A 26,544-nucleotide genomic window follows, 5' to 3' on the forward strand; every position below is an offset into this window, starting at 1 on the left:
TGTTTTTCAGAAGCCAGGTTAAACATCAACTTGAATATGATTTTTTTTGTTGAGTGGACAAGGAACTGCTTTGGAAGTGGGAGTGTTGCAGAAATTGGAGACAAAAAACATTTGTAAAAGGTCACCTTTGTAATGCCAACGATCACTCACATCCTTAGGTGCCTCATTTTCAATGCCACCAGTCAGCCTTTCTTATGTGCTTCAGCACAAAGCATTTGTCTATTATTTGAGGACAATTTGGGGGGAAAACACCTAAAATTGTCCTGGTCACTTATTGTCATGGGTCGGTTCCTGTTTCACCTGTTGTTAAAGAATTCACTTCAAGACATGTATCCTCCTCCTCCTCCTCCTCCTCCTCCTCCCTCAGTTTTAATGTGCAGATAACTACAGATGAAGTTGCCCATTCACACAGTCATCAAAACTCTACTTTCCATAGTCAGATTAAGATAACCATGGCTGCCCACTGTTAATTGTGATGATTTGCACAAGGATGCCTGTGAAACCTGCCAGAAAATCCACAGAAGACATTTTGGCAGTTCAGAACTATTTTTGTGAAGTTGAAGGCTTTCACAGCCAGCATCCATAGGTTGTTGGGGGTTTTTTTTGGGGGGGGGGGGTGTTCAGGTTATGTTGCCGTGTTCTGTAAGAATTTATTCATGATGTTTCACCTGCATCAGTAGCTGGCATCTTCAGAGAATGGTGGCATGGAGGTGTGTGGGGTGTGTGCGGATAGATAGATAGATAGATAGATAGATAGATAGATAGATAGACCAACACACAGATTAACATGCAAATCACTTCCTCTCAACCATAGAGTCACACAGTATATATACCCTACACACCTCCATACCACCATTCTCTGAAGATGCCAGCCACAGATGCAGGTGAAATGTCAGGAACAAATTCAGTATGCAAGCCTGTTTTTCGTATAATAAGTTCTGCATTCAGGTTGAACACATAGGGTGAACAGATGCAGCCTTGCCAATTGGGGATCAGTCTGTTTCTCTGTCTTCCGTTCTGACAGTAGCCTCTTGTCCTGAGTACCAATTTCACATCAGGCACTCCCATGTCTTTAAGGGCATTCCATAGCCTTTCATGATCTGTGCAGCCAAAGACTTTATAAAGCTCATGCTGATTTTTATTTTTATTTTTATTTTTGAATTCCCTGTTGTGATCCAGTAGCCACCGTATGTTTACAATGTGGTCTCTAGTGCCTCTTCCTCTCCTGAACCCCTCTTGAACCTCTGGGATTTCTTTCTCCATGTATGGCTAGAGTTTATGCTGCAGAATTTTGAGCATGATTTTGCTTGCATGAGAAATTAGAGCTGTGGTCCTATAGTTGCTGCAGTCTTTTGCATCTTCTTTTTTGTAGATGGTGATGTGTATTGATCATTTCCAGTCTGTTGTCACCTTTACACATTTAATTTCATTCTGCTTAGGCTTGTAGTACAGGGTGTAGTAGGTGCTATTGTATAAGAGACTAAGGCGCGTTACAAATGCGCACATAGTATGCGCGGAGCACGTACTAGGGTTAGGAAGAGCCATCTGTTCCTCACGGTCCCCAACACTAGTACACACGGAGCGCGTAAGAGATGGTGCTGCCTGTCCACATGGGGGCCGCCATCTTTACATAGCATCCGCATGTCGCGCTCCGGATATGACGCCGCGAGTGTGCGACTAGGGCCTTGTGACGTCACATCCGGGGCCCAGGAAGGCGCGCGATTTTCGCGCTCCTTCTTTGCAGCGTCCAGGAACCGTGCCGTTTGGCTGTTGCGGTTCCCAGATGCTGCAACTGGCGGCGGCAGCAGACCGCCGCTTTTTGGCTATCTGTAACCCGCCCAAGAAATGGTAAGGAACAGCTCTAGTAACATTTCATTACATGTAACTGGTGATCCCAGATAGATCAAACTCTTATTTGTATTGTGAAAATTGTGTGCAGAATGTATTTACTGACAGGTCATACTGCTGTTTCAGCTGATGACAGATGTCTGGCAAGTTTTTGCTGCAATTTGATCACATCAACTTCTGAAATGTTGGGCAGCCCCTGAGGAGTACATGAGGTTTCTGGTGGCAGCTCAAAATTAACATATGATGTCATTAGGCAGCTACTATAATGGATTATGATGTCATGGTATATGGTATTATTTTGTTTTAACAATAAGGAAAGACAATTGTTGTACTTAGGGTTCAAAATGATACAAAACAACCACTATTTGCTTGAATTCAGCCTGGCTGCCCACTTGATTATCTCTGAATATGATGCTGAAAGGGAAAATGTTAATAAAGTGTTTAAGAGGTTTTGAAGCAAGATTAAGAAACAGAGTAGATGGTACATCCTAAATGTGCTTTTAGGTACAGCCTCAGCGCAAACGCTCACCTCAGGTTACTCTGTCTCATGTAGTACAGTATCTCTAGTATTCTGAATAGGGATAGGCCATTCTAAATATTCCATTTTCATTTCATGCCTTTTCTGTTCTGGGTTCTTGAAGATCTGTAATGGGCAGGAAATCTGAGTTCCACTACTCTAAATCACAATTATTGTTCTGTATTATTTGATATACACTCATCCATCTACGTTCACTGGCGTTAGAGGCACAGGACCCACGTGAATGTGGAAAAACAGCTAATAACAAAAACACTATGTTGTTACTTGAGAGAACACTTCTCTAGGAATCTCTAGGTCCACCAGTGCAACTCTGTGGTTAACATCTGTCAGACATTGACCATAGAACTGTGCTGGAGTCGCTACAAATGCCTAATGAGTGTTCTCTCTAGGAATGTCTAGATTTTTCAATGTGACTTTTGGTTAAAGTTGACCATAGAGTTGCACGGGAGGACCTAGATGTTTCTAGAGACAACACATTAATAAAATCTGTGAATAATCAAAAGTCAAAGCCGCAAATGTGGAGGGACGAGTGTATTTGTGATTTTGTGACATTCCAAGGAATGACCACTATAGCACACAAAAACAACAGTAATGACAATTTACTGTTTCAATAGTGCTTTGAGTGCTGAATGCCCTTTGCATACATTAATTCTTAAAAGTGTATTATAATATTTGTTGTCAACTGTCCTCAAGTTGACCATAACTCATGGTGATCCTGTGGGTGGGACATCTCCATGACCCCCTGTCCTCCACTGTTCTGCTCAAGTCTTGCAGATTCAGGCCCATTACCTCCCTAATTGAATCTAGAAATCTGGCATGTGGTCGTCCTCTCTTTCTGCTATTTTCAGTCTTTCCCAGCATTATCATTTTTTCTAATGAGTCATGCTTTTTCATGATGTGGCCAAAGTATGACACCTGTATAAAGCCAAGTCTGAAGCTCAATATGAAACCAAAATTTGATCATCTCAGCTTCTAGGGGTATTTCAGGCTCGATCTCTTCAAGGACCTGTTTGTTTGTCTTTTTGGCTGTTATGGTGTCCTCAGCACTCTTCTCTAGCACCACATCCTAAATGAATTGATTTTCTTTTTTTAACAAGTTCCTCATGTTGCAGAATCCTGACATTTTCATGAGTTTGTTGAGATTTTGAACCACCTGCTTGCCAGATTGTACTAGTCACTGTGAACTGTATTGAGCTGGTGCTCCTCCTCTGATGAAGCACATCTGTTAGCCTAGTAGAGAAGGGCTGATTTTTAATTACCCCCATCCCTTCCATCCACCTGATGCCACCTCTCCACCATCTCCCTGGAGCATCTTGCGGGTGGTAGGAGCTGCATCAGAGTACAAGATTGCTGAAAATAACCTTTCTGCCTATTCTGCTCATGGAAACAGGGATACCAGCAATATACAATGGTTCTGTAGAAGAGGTTTATATGTTGCTGAAGTTGTGTTTCTACAGTGCAATGGCATTAGTTATTTCTGTCATATTAACTATGCTCTCTTTCTCTTTTCTTTCAGGCCCTCCTGTAAGTACCAAAGTTAATGTCTGTGCTTGGTGTGAAGATTGCATCTGATGGTAATGTGTTTGGACACTGGAACAGAGGGAGGGGATTTTTCAGAAATGTCAAAATATGGGTGGCATTTTCAGCCGACAGAGATTGGTCTTGATTGATATTACTACGTTTACTGAGGTCAAATACTTTCTCTCCATCTGTTCCTTTTCATCTTCTGATATGGTATGGGACCAGGAAAACCAGGTTGCATCTACACTGTGGAATTAATTCAGTTTGACACCACTTTAAGAGTCATGGCTCAGTGTTATAGAATTCTGAGATAGTCATTCTGTGAAACATTTAGATTTCTCTGCCAGAGAGCTCTGGTGCCACCACAAATTACAAATCCCAGGATTCCATAGCATGGCAGTTAAAGCAGTGTCAAACGGCATTATTTCTGCAGAGCAGATGCAGCCTCTGTCTGAAACCCTCCTGAGCTTATCTTAATTAATTAAGTAATTAATTAATTACAAAACCCACTGAAGATCTAAAACCAAAATATAAGTCAACGAGACACTTAGCTTGGCTTGTCTCTTTGGCCCTACCTCATCCTGTGTCCTTGTGAAGGTGATGCGGCAAAGGACTACTGCCTAAGCATTTTTACTCAACTGAGGTTCTGCAAAACTACTTGCTTTCAAACAGAGGGGCATCCCAACTCTTCCTTCATTATCTCCTTTCCCCTTCTGGGAAATAATATCTCCTGGTGCACATTGTCTGAGTCTTACCAGCAATGTGGAGAAAAACACCAGTCATTTAGGCAGCTGGCAGTGCTCACCATGGGACCTGCCTGGTAAGAAGTAACAACTTGCTGGCTTGATGACAAAACTCTCTTCATGTAGTTCTTATCTTTTTATTCCAAAATGAGGAAAATTTAAAAAATCAGCTGTGATCAGCATAGGTTAAAATGAATTGATTGGCAAAAAAGAATTGAACTTGGTTACATAATCTCAAGCACATACTTGTTTTTATTACTTCCATGTCACATAAAGGCATACCAAGGTCTTCCTGTGGCTTTTTGTTTCCTTGCTTTTATGATATTTTTTCTCTAAGACCTGGACAAAAGATAGATGGCATGAGGAGCTGACATTGGTGACCTTTCGGGGGGGGGGGGATTAAGCTCAGTGGTCGCTGGAGGCTTCCATATCAGTGGGCTGGTGAAATTATTCATTTAGTCAAAGCTTTGAATGAGCTGTCCAGGGTATTGAAACTAAATGGGAGATAGGATTCAGCACCATTGAGAGTTCTTTTAATGTAGTCTAATCTACACTGTAGAAATAATGCAGTTTGACACCAGTTTAACAGCCATGGCTCGATGCTATATAATTCTGGGATTTGTACCTTTATGATATATTTAGCCTTCCCAGTCAGAGAGCTCTGGTGCCACAGCAAACTACAAATCTCAGAATGCCATTGCATTAAGCTATGTCAGCTAAAGTGATGTCAAGCAGCATTATTTTTGCGATGCAGATTAGATCATTCAGATTAAAACCTGGAGTAGAGTCATCATCTCACTGATGTGGAAATCACCAGTCAACAGTAATTTAGCTCCCTGGCCAGCAGCAGCAAGGTCAAGTAAGTCAAGACTTGCTACTTGTTTGTTCCATTGCCTGAAACAGGACCCTTGCACTGCCCAGTTGGAAGACCAGCCCAACGGCTGGGAGGAATCATTTTGCCATAAACCACTATTGTTGTAAAAGGTTGTCATTCTCTGTACATTCATCTATGCACGAGCACAGCTCTGGCACATTGATACAAAATGAGTAGCTGGCAAAGGACTTGGTCACATTACATATTGTGTGAGGTAGCCACAATCTGTTCCACTTTCAAGTATTCATGAACACAATAGTGACTCCCCCTACTCTACTGAATTAAGCCATTCATTCATCTCCTGATCCAGTTGCTTTCTGGTTCAACTGATAACAGTTCTAGGTAGCTAGAGGAATTCCAGAAACTGAACACAGAAACTTCTGCAGCCAAAGTATGTGCTCTGCCTCACTGTGAATTATTAAGAGAAAATTAGTAAGACAGAAAGTCATGTTACATATACCTAGGTTCTGTGTGTGCACCCACTCTTAAATTAAAAACGCTCTTCTTGGAGAATGCTCTATAAAACTTATCAACCAAATGTGATAAGAACTTAAAACAATGAGCTTAAATTCACTATTTGATAGTAAGCAGAGAGTTTAATGTTGTGTTGTGAATTATAGCAATTGTTTTGCTATCATTATCTGTGCCTGTATTATTTTGGATGGTGGGTTAGGTTGGGCATTACGAGTGCTCCCAGATAAAGCTTTTACTACAGTACTTTGCCTTGTTTGTAGATTTTTATTTATTTATTTATTTATTGTTATCCTCTAACTGTCCTACATTCTCCCACCACTTCTTTCATCTTTCTCTTTTTTTAACCAATTGAGTTTTAGAAGAGGAAGGTGAATTGTTCAATGAAATTACATCCTCTCAATTTTTTTCACAACCATAGCCACCATTGCACATATACTGTTCTGTTGGTGTTGATAGTGGTATATGGTTTTGCTACGAAAACACTTCAGAAGCCAAAACCAGAACACATTGCTTTCTATGCTCACTATGGCATCTTCTGGTTAGTAGGAAGCACAGAAGAAACTTTGCTAGGTAGAAGCCAGGAAATATAAAACCTGTTGGCAATTCATGAGACAAAGATTTTACATCTGTTTACACTTTCCCAAATCTCCTAAATAGCCCCCAACTTTGTAGTTTTTTGGTGAAGGAGAGAGAGAACTCTGTGAGACGTTTGTGCTCAGCTGCAGAACTGGGCTGATGTACTTTTGCATTTCATTCCCCCCCCCCCAAGTCTGTTTGTGTGTGTCTGCATGTATGTGTGAACACATGCAGACAAGAAAAGAGAGAAAGGCCTCTATAGCTCCCTATTTTGTTGTAAACTTTCTTTGTTTTCTTTGAGAAATCATGCAACATATCTGAACAATAAGTCATTTTGAAAGACTGCATTATATTTCTACAAATAATTGCCATTTATCATGTGACTTCTCACTAATGCAGTATGTGTGTAGTTGATAATGGTCACTATATAAAACTGTCCTAGTCAGAGGACAACCTATAGAGATGTAATAGATGAGAGGATGTATGACTGACCTACAAGGAGTCTGATAGAATAACTGGTAGCCTTAGAATCAGTGACAGGTGGGGGTAGTCAGATGAGAAACTTGTTTAGATGAGAGAGAGAGAAAGTTAGAGGAATCAGAGGAGAGTTAGAGGAGATAGGGTTTAGGAAAGAAGGGGGAGAGAAATTGGAAGGACAAGATAAAAGCTTGATGGTTAGAATAGCTGCTAAAGATGGGAATCGGATTAGGTGAGGAGATTAGGGCTATCATTTCTTATCCTGTATCAAATGATTATTAATTTTGTCTGTTATTTTCCACAGTAGATATACTTACAGATTTTAATTCATGAATGTGTTCTGGTCTGGGTGGATTCTGGGAAGACTGTATCTCACACCACAAGCAGGTTTTGAATTTCAAAGCTAAGTATATGAAAAGGAGAACCCTGTTGCTCTCTATAAATGAGTAGATGGTGTCAGCTGGTTATTTTGGTAATATTAGGGGAAGTTAGGATTCAATAGACAGACTGAATGACTTGCATAATAATGTCTAGGCCAGGGTGAGGGCTCATAGGGGGCCTTAGAATGTGATTGTGGAATACCAGTGCCAGTTGCTTCTCACCTAGAAGCATTCTTTGAGAATACAGCTGAGAGACCAAATAGTATACAACAAATCGATGTGCTGTTTATTCTGGAAAAAGCTCTTCCAGGTGAGACCCAATTCTTCCTCTAGGATGCATGGAGCAGATTCTGCTGAGTCAATTCATTAACCTATCTGTGACTACTTACCAGGGTGTTTAGCAATTCTCAGCCTTCCTTTTTTTGGTTGTTTAATTGAAGATGCCAGGGACTGAACCTAGGATGTTATGACAAGCATCCTGTTAGTGCCATACACATTATGCTTGTGTGTGTCTTCTTCATTTTGGGTCACTGAAGAAATTACAGCTTTCTTTATCATCTGCAGTGACCAAAGACACCCCAGACCCCATGGTTTAGCTGCAATAGACCTTGCCGATCAGCCATTCCGTGGCAGGAGGAAAATCAGAGAATCATCTGGCTATGCCCTCAAGCCAAATGTAGACTGATTACATCATCTGCCAATGTCTTGATGGAAGATTCTATTGGACTGCATCTGGCTGTGGAGCATAGCCAGATATTTCACCAATGCACATCCTGCTCTCCACCAGTGATAGAAGGCCATTCAGAGGGGCTATCATGGGTGATGAATAGTGAGCTTTAGCACAACCCACTGTGCTGGGCAATGTATGATCTTGGCCTATATGTGCAAATTAAATGGTCTGCTACCATTGGAGAATGACATTCTCCACATCTAACATTCAATTATCTTATATTTGATTGTTTGTCAGTGCCAGACCAATCCCTATGTTCTTTGTGCCAACATCTCCTCTGCTGTGTTTCTTTTCAGGGTCCTACAGGAAGACCTGGGCTTCCGGTAAATATTCCCTTACTCCTTCTGTGTTTTTCTCCTTTCTCTTTTTTACTAGTTGCAGCCTAGGGCACTTTGAAATACAGCTTTTATATTGCAGTGTCTCTTCTGCTGTTGCAGAATTTTGCAAAGGGTCCAGAAGATATCTTCTTATTTACAAGCCTCCTGGGTTTCCCCAGCACTTAAAGGGTTAAAGATGAAAATATGAAATAGCTACATAATGCTTTTAATTGATAGTGCTTAGAATTGTCAGCCTAGAAACACCCAGAAGGCAGGCCTAAGAGCTATGAATTCTGAGGGGGAGATAGCCAACAATATTATAAAGAACATGTTGTAAATAAAAGAGATTAAGATTACGTTGCGATGAGCAAGCTGGTCCAATACTGAACAAAGATTTTAGGTATAGCATGATCCAAGTCCCACTTACATTGGGGATCATGCATTTTTTCCAGTCATCTTTTATATAAACTCTTTTTGTTCAGGACAGAAGCAGCCTGTGGACTAAGAGGTGAGGAATCCCTTGCTCCAACATTTTTAGGTAGATCACACCTCTCTGCTAATGATGATCTGCCTATGGTTCACCATATTGCCTTTCCCATTTAATTATAAGAATTTCCTGTATTATTTCAGCCACTGAAATTGCCTGAAGACACAAATTAACAGTCACCATCATTTGGAGACAGACACTTAGTGATTTAGGATTATGCACAAAACAAAACAATCCATTAGGTGGGAGAAATCTGCAAACCAGTGCCAGAGAATAGTTTTATTGGGAGCAGTTGTAAAGTAAACAAAACTGTGGATAAACTTTCAAGTTCTGTCGGTCCCTTTATTAGGCAAATTGTTAACAAAAAAGCACATGGGATGGGGGAAAAAGTTTGTGTTGAAGTCATGAAGTCTGCATAGTCAAAGTCTTAAGATGCAGTGGAGGAAGAGTTGCAAGTACAATAGGCTCTTCTAGATGCCATGCAGGTTACAGGTTTCATCTAAGACTCAATTTTTTTCTGGAGAAATAAACACATCACAAGAACAGGTTGCTTACCTGTAACTGTAGTTCTTGGAGTGGTCATCTGTGAATTCAGACAATTGGGTATTTCTGTGCCTATTTTGAAGGTAAAAAATCCTGTCATTATCCAGGGTTGTCTTCAACTCACAGGTTCCTTGGTAAGCAGAGAATGGAAGTAAAGAGGAACATAGCCATTTTAATACTTAAAAATGTGGAGATTAATTTTGGGTGGTACAATTTTTAAAAAATCAAAATAAGCAAAATTAACTGTTACATATGGTCAGAGGGATAAAAGCCAAACAAACAAACAAACAAACAAACAAACAAAAACCAACAAGCCATAGGCTAAAGTCCCTTTTTCAAATGTAAAGTTGAACGATCTCCTAGTTGTAGACTTTGACTCCCAAATGGCTAAATTAAGAATTTTACAAATTACACATGAAGCCAAGCATCCAATGCTGGTCCATAAGAGATATTGCAAAATTCATAGGCAAAAGTTTTATTTTCATCAACCACACAGAGCTTAGAAACTTACCTTTAAGAAGTAAAATATGCTGAGGCCATTTATAATTGTGAAGTGATAGGATGATGCTCTGGGACACACAGTATCATTCTATTACTATAGATGTCAGAGTGTCATTATATTCCTTCTTCACAGAAATAACTATTCAAGCTCAGAAACCAAATGTGTATTTAAAAAGTAAAGGTGTGTGTGTGTGAACAAGAGAAAAGGCTGATTTGACGTTCAAGTCAAGAGAGCTGAATAGTCACAGTCTTGAAATGGAGTATAGGAAGGAACACAGATTTCAATTATTAAATTCTACAAGGTGCCATTCAAGTTACAGATGACAGGTTCTGTGCAAATATTGTGTGGATTTTGATTATACAGTCTTTCACAGTGGTCTGGGTTAAATTCCTCAAGGAATTTGCAGCATAAAATCTATCACACAAAAGGCATCCATTTTCTGATTTGGGTTTAGCCTAAGCCAAGGAGTAGAACATAAGATAATGACAGGGAAGGGACATCCTTCCTGTCCCCATTCACACACTGGCATTGCACCAAGCTGTTGGTTGTATTTATAGGACATTTTGGAATTTGCAAAACTACCTAGTATTGGTTATCCCTGTGGTTTGTATTGGGTCGGTAGCCCATATTTACCATGGCCTTCCAGATGTTCTCAGACTACAAGTCCGGCAAGTCCACAATTTCTTCATGGACACAGTCTTTCATTGTTGTGACACTACTAATTTGTAATAATGAGTCAGCTGCCTCTATTTACCTTTTGTTTCTGCTGTTGTTTTTCAGTGCTGGACTAAACCATTTTGCAGGCAAGGCAGAAAACAGTTGTGAATCCCACTGTACTGTGCATTAATAAGTCCCTAGTCTCTCTAAAATTTTAAATTCATCCTTGATACTGTAGTCACAGTGATAGCCCAAAGAATCAACACAGAAAGAGTTTGTAATTGGCAAAAATTTCTTGTAGCACCAGTAAGAGAGAGCTAAAGAGATTGCAGGAAAGGTTTGAATGGTATAGACATTATCTTAATAAATAACCCAAGTATAGGGGCACCTTTTCTCTTCCATTTTTTGGCCTGTTCATACCTTTTTTGTTTTGTTTTGTTTTGAGTTAGGATGTGAGGAATTTCTTCCTGAAAAAAGATGGAAGTTATCTTTTGCTGCTCCTTGTTTCAACCAAAAAGTGGCCCCTCACTCTCAGCAAAGCTTAGCTTCTGCATAAGCTATATTTGTCTGGTTTTGATTTTTTCTATTTAATTTTAATAGCTGTTTTTGGAACCTATATGTCCCTGGAGAAGAGAATGTTAAAGGGTGACATGACAACCATGTTTAAATATTTCAAGAGATGTCATATTGAGGATGGAGAAAGCTTGTTTTCTGCTGCTCCAGAAACTAGGACATGGAACAATGGATGCAAGCTACAGGAGAAGAGATTCCACCTCAACATTAGGAAGAACTTCCTGGCAGTAAGAGCTGTTCAATGGTGGAATGCACTGCTTCAGAGTGTGGTGGAATCTCCTCCTGTGGAAGTTTTTAAACAGAGACTGTATGTCCATCTGTCAGGAATGTTTTGATTGCGTTTGGCAGCAGGTTGAACTGGATGGCACTCATGGTCTCTTCCAACTTTATAATTCTCTGAACCTCACAGAAAACTTTCTTGGTCCTTCAACCTTTGGGCTGACTTAAAAACATAAGCAGAACAATGCTTGATTTGATTGAGGAAATATCTAGTACAACATTCTGCTGGTACAGTGGCCAAACAGTTGTCTATAGCAGTGATGCGAACAGCAGCAGACATTGCAACTTGTCCTCATAGGCAAGTTGCTCTAGTCCTTTGGTCATTTTGCTTGCATTTTTCTGCACATTTCCATCTCTACAACATCCTTTTGAAGGGCATTGACCAGAATCACATAGAACTCGTCTATTTTATCACAATGCCTTTTTGGCTCCCACCCAACATCATACTACATTCTAAGAACTCCGTCTACAATTCATATGGTTGCTGACTCACCTTGACTTTAGACAATATCTTTCCTCCCACTTTTGTCCCCCAATAACCAACAGCAAGTTCAGGTGACTAAACTTATCACCTCATCACCATACCCACAAGTTTTACATTTCTGTTACTATTCACACAGACACCTGTTCTTTCATGGGCATAAATGTCTGCTCAAAAGCACTTAGAATCATAGAGTTGGAAGAGACTACTAGGGCCACCAGTCCAACCCCCTGCCATGCAGGAAATCCAAATCAAAGCATCCCCGACAGATGGCCATCCAGCCCCTGTTTAAAGACCTCCAAGGAAGGAGACTCTATCACCCTCCGAGGAAGTGTGTTCCACTGTTGAACAGCCCTTACTGTCAGGAAGTTCCTCCTAATGTTCAGGTGGAATCTCTTTTCCTTTAGCTTGCATCCATTGTTCCGGGTTCTGTTCTCTGGAGCAGCAGAAAATAAGCTTGCTCCCTCCTCAACATGATATCCCTTCAAGTATTTAAACAGGGCTATCCTGTCACCTCTTAACCTTCTCTTCTCCAGGCTAAACATCCCCAGCTCCCTAAGGTGTTCCTCATAGGGCATGGTTTCAAGACCCTTCACCATTTTAGTCGCCCTCCTTTGGACACGCTCCATTTTCTCAATGTCCTAGTTGTCTCTCCCGTGTTTAAAAGGAAAAGAAAGATTTTCTAGACTAAACAGAAAAGGCCGACACAAGCATAGCAAACTTTGAATAATGCTGCTATTCCCTACAGGTGCCACCTAGCCACTGATTTCCAGTTTCTCAATGTCCTTTCTGAATTGTGGTGCCCAGAACTGGACAAAATATTCCAGGTGGGGCCTGACCAAAGCAGAATACAGTGGCACTATTACTTCTCTTGATCTAGACACTATACTTTTATTGATGCAGCCTAAAATTGCATTGGTCTTTTTAGCTGCCACATCACACTGTTCACTCATGTTCAACTTGTGGTCTACTTGGACTCCTAGATCCCTTTCATTTTTGTAGCTATATCAGGCAAGATTCCCAGTTCCCTTGGTTACTTGATGCCAGTTCACATCCCATCAGTCTATTTGTAAAGTTGGCTTTCCCACCCACCCACACGCCCAAAAAGCATTTGTTTTCACTGAATTTTCACTTACCATTTTAAAGTCCATTCTCCCACTTTAGAGATCCATCTGGAACCCTTCAATTTCTAAATACAGTTGACCCTTTGTGTCCACAGATTCCACATCCATATGTTCAACCTCCATGCCTTGAAAATATATATTTTTAAAAATTCCAAAATGCAGTGATTTTGCCATTTTATATAAGGGACACCATTTTATTACCCCATTGTATATAGTGGTACGTGAGCACTCACAGATTTTCTACAAGGGTTCCTGGAACCACACCAAGGTCCCACTGTAATATATTGTCTACAGCAATGTGGCCACTTCACTATACACCGCTAACTCCAAGTATTGCATCAGGACATTCTCTAGGCCTTATGCTTGGTAGAAGTACATGTCCTGCATTTTCTTTTGAGAGCACTGCTTGTGCAAATCTGTACCTTCCAAAAAAAATCTCCAGAGTCTGTGTTTTTAAAATAGTATAGTGGAGAGTAGATATGACAGGAGACCTTATAGGCTCCTTTGCACTCAATAGATTCTTACATATTTCCCCCTTTACTTGAGATATTGATTGTATTTTTGATTTACTCAATTCTGTAATATTTCATTTATTTATTTCTGCTGTTAATTTCATGGTAATCATATTCTTTCCTGCTAGTGGTCGTTATTTTAAAGCAGTATATTATGTTATTAATACAGCTCCACTTCCTATTTGTAGTTCCTCTTAATGGACAACAACAAAGGATGCAAAACCTCTTGTCATCCTGTGGCAGCCAGCTTACTTCTTTCACCCTTAAGCTTGTTTATATGACTTGTCTTATTAGCCAAGATTAAAAGCTAAACCAACTTGGTGCCAGTCACTTTGTAAGAACAAACCTAATACTAATCCATATCAAAACCAGGTATTAGTGATTGGCAGTAGATATGATGGATCATGAGGAATATTCCAGGAAAAAGTTATGCTCGAGGATTGGCACTTCTAAAAAATTATTACATTAGTGACATCTTTACACTTGTCCCAGTGAAAATCCAATGGGTATTATTGGATGAGTTGTTATTAAAATAAACACACAACTCTTTTTTTTCCGGTAATGAAACCACAGGTCCAAAACACACTGCAAAAATAATCCCGTTTGAGACCTCTTTAATTGCCCTGGCTCAGTGCTAAGGAATCCTGGGAATTGTAGTTTATTGTGGCACCAGAGCTCTCTGACAGAGAAGGCTAAATGTTTCACAAAACTACAATTCCCAGAATTCCCTAGCATTGAGTCAGGGCAGTTAAAGTGGTCTCAAACTGGGTTATTTCTGCAGTGTGTTTTGGATCTAACATTCAAAGACAGTTCTCTTCATATCAAAGAACTTTTCTCTGGGTGGAAAAAAGCATGAGGGCAAGGTCAAGCAACTGATGGTCCTCCAGGTGGACTTAGGCTCCATTTCCCATCAGTCCTCTAGGAAGTGATGAGGAATTATGAATGGGGAAGTTCTTTAACATCTAAAAGGTCACAGGTTCCCAGCCTTGCATTAAGCTATAGTCTCAACATGGGGCTGCCATCATGTTGAATTCTTTCCCTTTTATCCATAATGTTTAGAGGCACATGTTGTTTCTCTGTCCTTGCCAGTAGTAGCCAGTGATGTGGATTAAAAATGGGGAAATGTATAACTGGTCATGACAATGGTAAACGTACTGGTATATTATTTCTAGAGTATGATATATGTACTGGTAATATATACCATAAATATGCCAGTACTAGTACTGGTATATTTCTGGTATATTAAATATGTTAGGATATTAGAAGCAAATAGTAAGGAGAAAAGGGGGAGAAGCATCCAGCTGGTCATGATGCTGGTAAATATACTGGTATATTATATACAACTGTATGTCTATCTCCTTTGTACTTGGGTATCTGTATCACAATATAATATGTTAAGTGATAGGCTGTACTACTAATTATTCCTTGATTCTAGTTTACATTAACACATGTGCTCTAGGATAAGCCTGCCTCATAGTGAGCAAAATACAACCAAATTTAAAATCCACAATGCACTGATATCTTTATTTTGGCCAATACTGAGCAAGATAGTGGAATTTCAATAACTGAAGAGATTTACTCTTGGGTTCCAAGAGGAAAGTGCTTTCACTCTTTCAGTTTCAGGAAGCCAGTTTGGAGGTTTCCTGCTTGAAAAGATCAGAGAAAGATCATATTGAACTGAAGACAAAGCTTAGTCTACAGAAAGAAAAGACTGCAGAGCTTTGGATAAAATATCACTCATTTGTGACTTCCAAACAAACAGCCTAGGCCCTGAACATATTCTCTGAAACCTTAAGGGAGAATCTGCAAATGCAGCGCCTTCTTTTCAGGCCATTGTGTTGTGTTTGGCTGCTTTGGTGATAAATACGTTAGGAACATGGTAGGTAGTCAGCCAAGCCAACAGTGCTTATTTATTAAGCTATGAAGACTGCAGCAATGCACTGTGCAGGGTGAAAGCATTAGCCAGATGTCAGTGTATTTCTTGGCATTACATTATAGGCATTGTGCTATCATAAGTATCCATCTTTTATTCTCAACACCATAGACAGGGCTTATGTACTGCAGGATATGATACCACCAGAATATAGAATGCAGTATTAAAAAAGATGTGCTTGAATGCTTCAAACCTCTTCCAGCTCTGGGATACAGAGGCTGCAACTATACTGCACAAATAGTGCAGTTTGACACTGCTTTAACTGCCATGGCTCCATGCTATGGAATCCTGGAATTTGTAATTTTGTGTTTAGCCTTAGTCTGTCAGAGAGCTCTGGTGTCACAACAAACTACAAATCCCACAATTCCCTAGGACGGAACCATGACAGTTAGAGGTGTCAAACTGCATTAATTCTTCACTATTGCAGCAGCCAGAGTTAGGCTAGGATGAGGGCAATCCTGAATCATTTATCTTAGCTGTGAAGGGCTAAATTCAGCACAGATTCAGATGGTCTGATCAACACACTCACCCCATCTTTAACCAGTTGGTATTGGATAGTAAATACCTAATCCCTTACATGCTTAGGAGCACTAATGGGGAGGTAGGGTTCTACACATGTGCTTTGTAGGGAAGTGGAAGATGCATGTCTTGCTTCTTATTTGATGTAAGAAGCATTTGCAGTGGAGGGGGCGCTGCATAAAGGAATGCACAGAGACCACCATATGGGGAAAAAAGGCCACAACTTTATTAAATATAGCAGACAGGTGGAGTTGGCCTGGGTCAGGTTCTGGCATCGGTCAACCCAACTGTTGATTGATGAATTCTGTTGCCTGGTCATGGCCAGGCCTTGGGATGTGAAATATTCACCTGTTCGCATCTCCGCCCCTTGTCATCGGGGGTTGCTAATCAGGAGTTGCCCCCAGAATGGCAACACCTCCACGATCCCAGCGCCCCTGGACTCCCGATTCAGTGCTCCACAGCACCAGAAGCTATGCCCGCCAGATCCACAACCCATGCTACTGCCACAAAAGGCTGCCCTCCCACCGGGGGCCATATTTTGCTTCACTGTCCAGTACTGTGTCCAGAGCCTGCAAAGACACTACAGACAAGTTCATGGATATGTCAGTTTTAATGTTACTATGGGGCTGTACAGATTGCCCCTAATTGATTCCTGTCCAGATTGGGACTATGACAACCTGATGCTGTGGCCCTGATCCAGCCTCTGAAGGGCGCAAAAAAGAGCCCGAGGGGTGCCATAGCTGTGGTGGTATGGCTCTAAGGTGCCCCTTCAGTGCTGCATCATTCAGCTGCAGCGCTAGAGGTGTGTCGTAATGGCACACGGCATCTGGAAAGGCGTGTGCCATCATGGCACCATGGGGGCAGAGTTAGGGCAAGCATCATCAGGATGCTGAACCCAAAGTGCCGGTCTGTACAGGCCCTTACCATTTTTTACTTAATTGGCATTATATAGTAGATAATGAATAATTTGTATTTAATTTACTGTTATTTTGCCTTGATCTGTGATTACTCTCAGAATACCTCTGGCCACCTACAGCCCATTATCGTCGCCACAGTATCCTTGTTGCTGCTTTCATAGAAGAGAAAAAGGCAGGAACACAGTTCTTTGGACAAACAACTGTCAATATGACTCAGTGCTTTGTACTGCCAGACTGAAAGCATTAAGGATTTCTCAAACTATTTATATTATGGTAGTGGCATATTGCATGGTACATTGTTCAAAAGGGGATTCCACAGTTAAACAAAACATTGGTAAACAATAAAACACAGCTGCAAGCCTTCTTACTGGGAATAGGTTGCAGTGAACTCTGTGGAGCTCCCTTTTACTAGATAAGTGTGGGATTACTATTAGCTTCTTAAAAATCAACAATAGGTTGGTGGGGGAAAGTTATCTTACAAGACAGGTCTTTATATTAGGTTATATCTATGTCACCCTTTATAACTGATAATTAGCAAATTTGTGAGCACTCTTTACATCCCTACTCTTGATACTTCAATGAAAATAAGAAGGGAAAATGCAGTGGGACTATAGATCTCTTTGCTATTTCCACTATGTGCTGAAGAGACAACAGGCTGAAAAATTGCTTCTTCCACAGCCGAAATTTCAAATAAGCAGGCAGATTTCTGCATAATTCTCCACTAAACACACATATTGACATGTTGAGTCATGACCATAGAGGAAAAGTGAAGTAGTTGATTTGTAATTAGTTTTTCTTACATGATGACACAAAGAAAGTAAAGTATGATGATTACAAAAGAACAAGCAAGACAGATAATGGATTCAAAATATAACAAAATTTCAAAACAGCTAGTACATAACTAAAGAAATAAACGGATAAAACAGAATGTGCATCAGGACTACTGAATGCAAAATCTTTTATAATTGTGCCATGATGGGTTGGTATAAATTTCCTACGCAGCTGCATTTGTATGCTTATAGATGTGTTAAAATGTTTGCAAACACCACATTTGCACACAGACTACATGGATATGTACGTATGAAACATGACATATAGATCGTTTCCCCCTTTTTCTTTTTAAAGATAGATTTCATATTTTCTGTTAATAACTACAAAATGTATTAAAATTAGTAAGCAGAGAAGGAAATTCACTGAATAATACAAGGAAAGTAAAAAAGAGGAAAAACAAATTATTTTGTTTCTAACAATGAATATGGTCGTATCACAGCCTGTCATTATAGTACATCTCATGAGTGGGAAATCTTTCACTCTTCAAATATTGTTGATGTCTACTTCCATTTAGCTCAGTGGTTCCCAAATTTTGGTCTTTCAGATGTTAGCTGGTAAAGTCAGTTGGTGAAGCATTAAGAAGAGTAGTAGTTTATCAATATCTGAAGGAGCAATGATTCCATAAAAATGTAATACATAACAAACAAGCTCCATCTTTTAGTAAATCCCTACCTCTCATTAAAGTGGTAAGTATAAACATATAAGCCATGCCCTAGATTTTCATGAACAGTCTTTCTATGCTGAGGGATTAATATTTTTTTCCCATTCCTTACTTACAATAGTGATGTGCTGCCCTTAAGAAACAGGCAACCATTTCAGTATCAAATGCATGTAAGTAGTTTTTATACACTACCACAAAGAAGGTAGTCTCAGCACATGACTCTAAAGGCTTCCATAAAATGCACATAACTCCATGTAATCACACATAAAATCTTAACTAATCATTGTAGTTGCATAAACCCTCTTGTGAAAGTTCACTTGTATCACAGTTTATAGCATCACATATGATCAGATTCCAACCGCCCTCTGATTTTGCATTAATTGTTAGGGAGACAAAGGCACCATGGGGATCCGTGGACTACCGGTGAGTCTTAAAACTTTTATGATTATCTGGCATACTTGCTTCCAAACCTTCTGCTAACTAGGACACATCTGAGTATCAGGGTGATATAGTAATTATCTAGAAGTAAATACTTTTCTAGGATCTAGCTTGGCTGGGAAAGAGTAAAATCAGGAGCAGGTATTTAAAAGTTTAAAGACTGGTTTAAACGTTGCAGTGGACTAAACAAAAGACATAAGAAATTTGCATGAGTAAGGCTGCAATCCTACACATGTGAACTAAGGCTGCATTTGAATTAATGTTGTTTGACACTGCTTTAACTGCCATGTCTCAATGCTATGGGATTCTGGGATTTGTAGTTTTGTGAAATATTTAACATTCTCTGTCAGAGAGCTCTTGTACCACAATAAACTACACATCCCAGGATTCCATAGGATGAAGCCATGACAGTTAAACTCGTGTCAAACTGCATTAATTCTGCATTGTGGCAACTGCCTAAAAGCCCATGAACTAAATGGTATTTATTCTCTTATTGGTTAGTATAGGATTGTAGCTGTAATCTTCACACTCTCTCTTACATGCACAAGTAATTCATAAATAAATCTAACATGGAATTTTTAATATGGAAATTTGGAGAATAGAAATTTATGATGAACTCTGAGTAAATTCTAAACTGGTTGGAGGACAGTCATAGCACCAGAGTAATTAAAACAAGAGTAATTTGTGCATTTATGGAAGGAAAAAGTTGTTTGTAAAATGTACTGATTCCTTAGGCCTTTCTAATATTTGAGAAAAGCTGCACAGAAAAACATATCTTTGTCTAAGAAAGAACATTGTTTGAATGTAGAGGGGAAAAAAAGAAGTATCAGCACAACATAAAGTTAGAACATAGTTGCATAAACTAACAACTGACATCTGATATAGTCACATTGCCTCCCGAAGAAACCACTTCCACCTGTTCTTAAGCTCTTTTCCAAACTTTAAACTTTTTTCAAAGAACTTTATATGGCTGGCAGCTTCATTGAGCTTCTTTTCTGTTTCCAAAGTTCAATAAGGATTGCATATGAGCTTTGGTACTTTACCGCAACTATAGAACTGCTCTGCAAGAAAAGATATGCATGCTTACTTATCAAAGTCCACCCTGCAATGTATTGTCTCTGACAGTATATGTAAATGTTATGTACAGTGATGAGATGGGTCTCTTTCATTCATGTGTATTGGAGGGGGGGAACCTAAAAAGTGTCACCTGTCTGTTGTTCTATAGGATGTAATTCTTTGCTTATTTTGTTCTCACGTGCAAGAAAGGAAAAACTTCAAATTTATTCTTCCCACTAGTCAAGTTCAAAATATTTTTCTGCATTTTCTGATTATTTTTCACATTTCAGGATTTCTTACCAAAAAACCCTCTTACAAAACACCCAAAATACTGGGTTTTACACAAGAAATGGTTTTGCACATAAGATGTATTTTGCATAAAATATTGGTTTTTTTTGCAAACAATATACTGGATTAGGGATGTTGTGATAAACGTATTGAAGAAGTGTTGAAGTATCCTCTGCACCCTCTGAAACACTAAAGAGAACAGTAAACACTTCAACAGTTCTGCAATATATTTATTGCAACATATCTCATTCAATCTATTATGTTTAATGTTCTCTAGAAGAGCCAGCATGGTGTAATGATTTGAACAACTATGATTCAGGTGACCAGGGTATGAATTCCTCATCCTGGGTGAGCAAAGGCAAACCTAATATGAACAAATCTTGCTAAGAAAATGCAGTGATAACTTCACCTTAGAGTCGCCATAAGTTGGAAATTACTTGAAGGTGCACAAATTGGTTTTAATGGAGGTACGTGTACATGGCCATGCCAGCAGCTGCACGCATGTTGCACCACCATAGGAAACAACATGACTTGAGATCCTGCATCTCTTGTTACCTGCAGAGGGTGGTGGAATGGATCCCTGCAGATAGAAAGGGTGACTGTATAAGATTAATACACAGTCTATGTATCACATATATGTTTTGGAATAATCCAGATCATTGCATTATTCTGTAACAACTCTAGCAGATATATATCACTATTAATACAATGATACCACATTATATTTCATAAACATATGAATTTATCAAATTTCCCAATTTTATCGAAAAGCAGAGGTAAATCATGTTCTTGACATAAAGCTGAAACTACTAAGGGGTTTGAAATTTCTCCATAATTGGTGAGTGGGTGTGTAATAATAATAAGACACTGTGGGGCATACGCCTCTCCAGATAATACAAAGTGTTCTAAGAGAAAATCCCAAATTTTGGTACTAATGGGGATTTCCACCAAAATTCCATAGTGGTTATGTTTGAGGAGAACTGTTCAAATTCATGCCAGTGCTTGCTTTCAGAGAAACTAGAGATGCGTGGAAACTTTTTTCCAGCAAAATTCAAGAAGTATTTTGGATTGCTCTGAACTTTTCCAGAGGTGCTTCCTTCATAGGAAGATCCTGCAGTTTGATATGAAGTATGAGGTCCCTTTATGACATAGATACTGGAACCATACATACTGAAAGTTGTGGATGCCAAGCCATCATTTTCCTTGGAGCTTCTTTAACAGTCTGTGCTATTACCTATAAGCCTCTGAAAACTGGTACCCTCTCACACAACCAGCTTGGACCACTGGTGAAATAGGTTAAATGTCTTTAACTGAAGTGGCCTGTTATTTTCTAGACACAGGTTTTACTTTTATTTCATTTCCTTACTAGCATCTCGGAATGGTGTTATTATTTTGATTATCATGGCATTGGCTAAAATGAAACTACTTATACAATGAGTTTCAAACTTGATCATCTAAACATTCAGACTTTTGTGACAGTGGTGGGTTGAAGGATGCTTGGCAGGTCTGTGGCTATTTCTGCATTACTAACTTGTGATCTGAGCTCAAATATACGCTAGTCCACCTAATCCTGTAAGCCTAGTGTAAATATCATACTTTTTTGCCCTCTTTTGAACTCAGTATGCTTCCTTGCTTCACTGCTTTGTATCTCCCACTTTTGTCAGCTGCACAAGGGTCTTAGGTAAACAGGTAATCACAAGAAATAAACAGTCCATGGACACACCATTTCAGAGTGTAGGTGGACTACTACATGGCTACATGTCCTCTCTCTCTCACACACACACACACACACATAGGAGTTTATCACACAGAGGTCCTTCCATGTGCTAAATGTCACGCAAGCACTCACCCCAAACGTCACGCCAGCACCATGGGGAGCCTCCTGGAGTGCTTTTATTGATGGGATAATAAGAAAAGCACTCTAGGAGGCTCCATGGTTATGAGTGCATGACAGGAACGGAGTGGGAGCCGCGATTCCACTTCTGTAGCGCCATGGGAGATCACACCCATGGTGCTTGCGTGACGTTTAGCACACGGAAGGGCCTCCATGTGATAAACTCCATACAGTTATTCAACAGCAACACATCAGTGAGAAAATATGAGTTAGAATGCCATTTTCAAGATATACTAGTTTCTTTATATGCAGAGATTCTTTCTGTCTGACTGCCTATCTAGATATTGCTAGGTAGGTAGACAGTCAGACAAAAATACAGATGAACAATCTCACAGTACTCTTATCTATAATCTTAAGAGGTAAGTTTCAGAAATAATGTTCCCTGTAGGATGAGCTGTTTATCTAGAAAACATTTGGAATTATCTCTTACTAGGACAATGAATTGAAATTCTGAGATGGTGGCTTAAATCAGACCGAGAGAGGAATAAAAGTCACTAGTCACTGTGCTTGTTTGTGAGCATAAAGCAAAGCATGTTTCCGTGTGTGTCCCATTGAGTTTTTGTGCCTCTATGTGTATTTATGTTGTTTGGGGGCTTAGTGTGCCTTAACACTGACTCCTGTGTTTGTGTCTCTCTTTCTTTTCCCTTCATCCTCTTGCATGTGGCTGCGACTGATGTAAATGGTGGCCCAGGGACTAAAGGGGCAACCTGGAGAGAAGGTGAGTCAGTCCTTTCTAACTCATCACTTCACACTGGGTTTCCCAATAGCTGCTGCTTGTATTCTGTAGGAATATTGCCATTGTGGGATAAACCCCTATGTTGTAACACATCTCACTAACTCTGAAACATTTACCTAAAAAGTGGACCTGCCATGTGTTTGAAGTGAAATCATTCCACTCCTCCATTTATGCACACATAGACATATTATTGAGGAAGGAAGGAAGGAAGGAAGGAAGGAAGGAAGGAAGGAAGGAACTTGACAGACCTCCACGTGAATCAAAGGCCAATTTTAAAATCCCATACTTTGCAAAAGATTAATATATGGGAACAAGAATAGATGGGTTCATTTTTCGCCTTTACTTGGTTGAAAGAGCCCACACATGTTCCAAGGCTGCAGATTTTGATTTGTTTACCATAATTTAAACTAACATTATAGGAGCTTATTTATAGGGATGGTCAGATAAACTCAACATTTGCAGCTGGCCTTTTCTGGTATTTGTTGGAACCATTTTCTGTTTCATTGCTGACAGCTGTGCTTGGTGTGTCCAGGAAAGATACATGCGGACATATGGTTTTACTGCACCAGCTGCATTCTAGACAGCCCTATCCAGATGTAGTCTGCTGAGCCAGCTCCATAGTTCCTAATTACAAACCTTGGTTCAACTGTTACACACTATTATCTGAGGGTAAAGCCTCACCAAAAAAAAATTGAGGAAAGCAGGTGAGAGGGAAGTCTCAAACATTTATTCTAATCTGTAATGGTGTTTTCCTTTACTCCCTTCAAAATGATAAACATGATATCAGTTCCTTCCTCATTGGGACTGATGTATATAACAGCCTAAAATATCTTGCAATGCAGAGGTCAAATCCTTTGTTCCACTTTGACCCTAACAAACCTTGCTTCTGATGTGCCAAAAGAACATTATGTACTTATTAGTGGCACAACAATTTGAGATGATGTTGTGCCTCAGCAAAGTAAACAGGGAGGATATGTGCAGCAGGTCTCCAGCCCCCCTCCCCCTATTTCAGTATATTACAATATTTAGTAGCACTGTCAACATGTGGTAAAAAGTAAAGCAAGCTGCATGGCATGCTGTATTAAGGAGTATGGGCCTGAACAGACAGGACAAAATAAATCTGCTTCAGGTCACTTTGGAGGTATCTGTTTAAATGATATGTGTGTCCTAAGAGGCTGGAAGCCACACCAAAGCCACTCTCCAGTCCTAAGGACTGGAGCGCAGCTTTGGCATAGCTTCTGGCCTCTTAAGATGCATTTGTCAGTTAAAGAGCATACCTCCAAAGTGACCCAAAGCAGCTTTATTTTGTCTGTTCGGGCCATGAAGTAATTTTTGAATGTAAGCTTTTGTGTCCTTCAGGTTATCAAACATGCTAAACTAAAAAAATGCCATTAGCAAGTTGGGTCATTAGTACAGAGACATTTTTTAGGTAATATTTCCTAATGGATTAGTTGCAGACTGAGTCATAGACCCACTGAAATCAGTGACCTTATATTTCAACCCACTATATTTTGCTGCTGGAAACAATGGAGAGCGGTCACCTCCATTCTGTATATAGAAGGTGACTGGCACCTGTTGAATCTAACTTCAACAGTGACAACAGGACAGCATCTATTGTCATATCTTATGGCAGCTGGCTAGTTTAGGACTAAATATCAACTCTGTCCCCTCACAAACATGAACTCCTGGGATGTCAGAAAGAATCAACAGATGACTGCTTCTACATCCTACCTTCTGCCTCCTGAGATGGTTGCTTTGCTCTTACTGAAATGGATTTACTATAACTAACTCTGAATCCAACCCAGTATCCCTCTATGTTTTCATCATCCAACAGTAGTGCTGTTGTTTAGTGTTCTTCCGACTAGACAAGCAGTAGACAAGTAGAGGAAGTCATTCTCCTTAATCCCCACCCATGCCCAGCACCTCCCTAGATTTTGCATGTTTCTCTTCCAACTGATATCGACATTGGAGGACTAGGCTTGTGTATGTGTATGTGTTGCGTGGGTGTTTGATCCCTTTGGCCTTTTAAGTGACTTATATTTACATAGCTCAACTTTCACTCAAGCATGCTGATCCCTCCCTCCTTGTTTCTTCTTAGCCCTGTTCTCAGACTAACACCCTTTACACTCAGTCACCAGAGATTGCTATTAGAGTGAAGATGCAGGTCATCTATCCCACTCCCTACCCAAATGGTTGCATGTAAGATTGGAACCATTTGACTCTTGATGCCTAACATTTTGACTTTTCTTGTGTTCTTCACTGAAATTTATTTGCTAGTCTGTAATAAAGTAAACTATTGAATTAATGTTGACACTGAATGTTGACTTACCATGCATCAATTGACTTCGGGCCTGAACAGACAGGCAAGATACTAGGTCAGTCCCTGGGCCAGTGTGGTGATGAGCAGGTGTTTATACAAAGCCTGCCATTACACTATGGCTCCACCATCACTGAACACCCTTTATATGCTGCCAGCATCATGTCTTCTCTGAAGACCCCCATCACAGCCTGTAACGGTGGAAATGGGGTACTTGGCTATACCCATATGGCCAGGCACCCCTTTCTGACATCAGACGCTGTGGCAGAGGCCTTCAGGGAAGACACGACAGTGGAAGCAGATAAAGGGTACCCAGGGTTGTCTGGTCTGCTGGCTGTCAGTGCAGGTTTTCTTGGAAACTCCATGACAAACAGCTGGTTGTTTTGGACTGGAATGAGGCCCCTTTGAGGCAAGATCAGGCCAGGACCACTGGATTGGCATCCAGATTGCTTATCCCAGCCTGAGGCTAATGGCATGTGTCATCCAACCAGGACAATGCGAGATGTGGAAGAACACAGGACTTCTGGCCCATCATGAGTCAACTGAATCTGATCTTGAGGGAATGACAAGATTTTGATGTTTGGATGGAATGGACTAGCATGATTCTTCCTTTGAAAGTTGGTTATTAGACATTCATTACACCACATGCATTTTTTTAAAAAAGGTAGCTGTGTGGGCAGGAGTTTGCCTAGATAACCATTGGGTTCCCTTCCAATTCTACAATTCAGTTATACTTTAATTGAATATAAGCCCTTACTTACTACTCCTCTTGTCCCACTGATACAGTGAGTGGCTATCTAATCCACAATTTGGGGTTAAATTTGTGTAGAAATAGGGCAGCTCTAAATGCACTAGATTTTTTTTCTTTTGATCTGTCCTTCTGTGCAATTGCAGAGATCCTTCTTCCTTGCAGTTCTGTAATAAAAGCAACGAGAAGCAGAAATACAATGAGCTCCATCCCTTTGACCAGTGGGAAGTCTTGGGTAGTCTTTAAAGTGGAAATTTTTCTTTGGAAGAGATTACAACAGGGATTTGTGGTGTTTTTGTAATAAGAATGTGTTTGTTTACAAATGTGCAAATTGAGCAGGCAATTAAGGAGGCTCTGAAGCAAGCGTGCATTTTGGATTATCTCAGCTTCACAGCACGGTTAGCATTGTGGAAACCTCAGAAAGCATCCTTGCTTCCAGAAATTCACTTCACATCTCCCTAGACTCTCATTTAAACCAAAATGAAGTGATTTTCCAGGGTTAGCAGCGCAGACACAAGTGAATCACATCATATGTACCTGGAAGTGTGAGTCCCTTTGAATGAGCCAGAC

At 40.1% G+C, this 26,544-nt stretch overlaps 1 protein-coding gene across 6 annotated transcripts in view; it reads left to right on the top strand.

Moving 5' to 3' along the window:
* COL13A1 (collagen type XIII alpha 1 chain) overlaps window positions 1-26,544 on the top strand; it is a 211,839-nt gene that overhangs the window by 65,946 nt on the left and 119,349 nt on the right. For all 6 annotated transcript variants that reach the window (XM_042458083.1, XM_042458084.1, XM_042458085.1 and 3 more), the window contains exons 3-6: window positions 3,903-3,910; window positions 8,458-8,484; window positions 18,885-18,920; window positions 22,865-22,891. In XM_042458083.1, the coding sequence (XP_042314017.1) occupies window positions 3,903-3,910; window positions 8,458-8,484; window positions 18,885-18,920; window positions 22,865-22,891 (98 nt within the window). The remainder of the gene's footprint in view (window positions 1-3,902; window positions 3,911-8,457; window positions 8,485-18,884; window positions 18,921-22,864; window positions 22,892-26,544) is intronic.

The sequence above is a fragment of the Sceloporus undulatus genome, chromosome 3, assembly GCF_019175285.1.
Source record: "Sceloporus undulatus isolate JIND9_A2432 ecotype Alabama chromosome 3, SceUnd_v1.1, whole genome shotgun sequence".
Lineage (NCBI taxonomy): Eukaryota > Metazoa > Chordata > Lepidosauria > Squamata > Phrynosomatidae > Sceloporus > Sceloporus undulatus.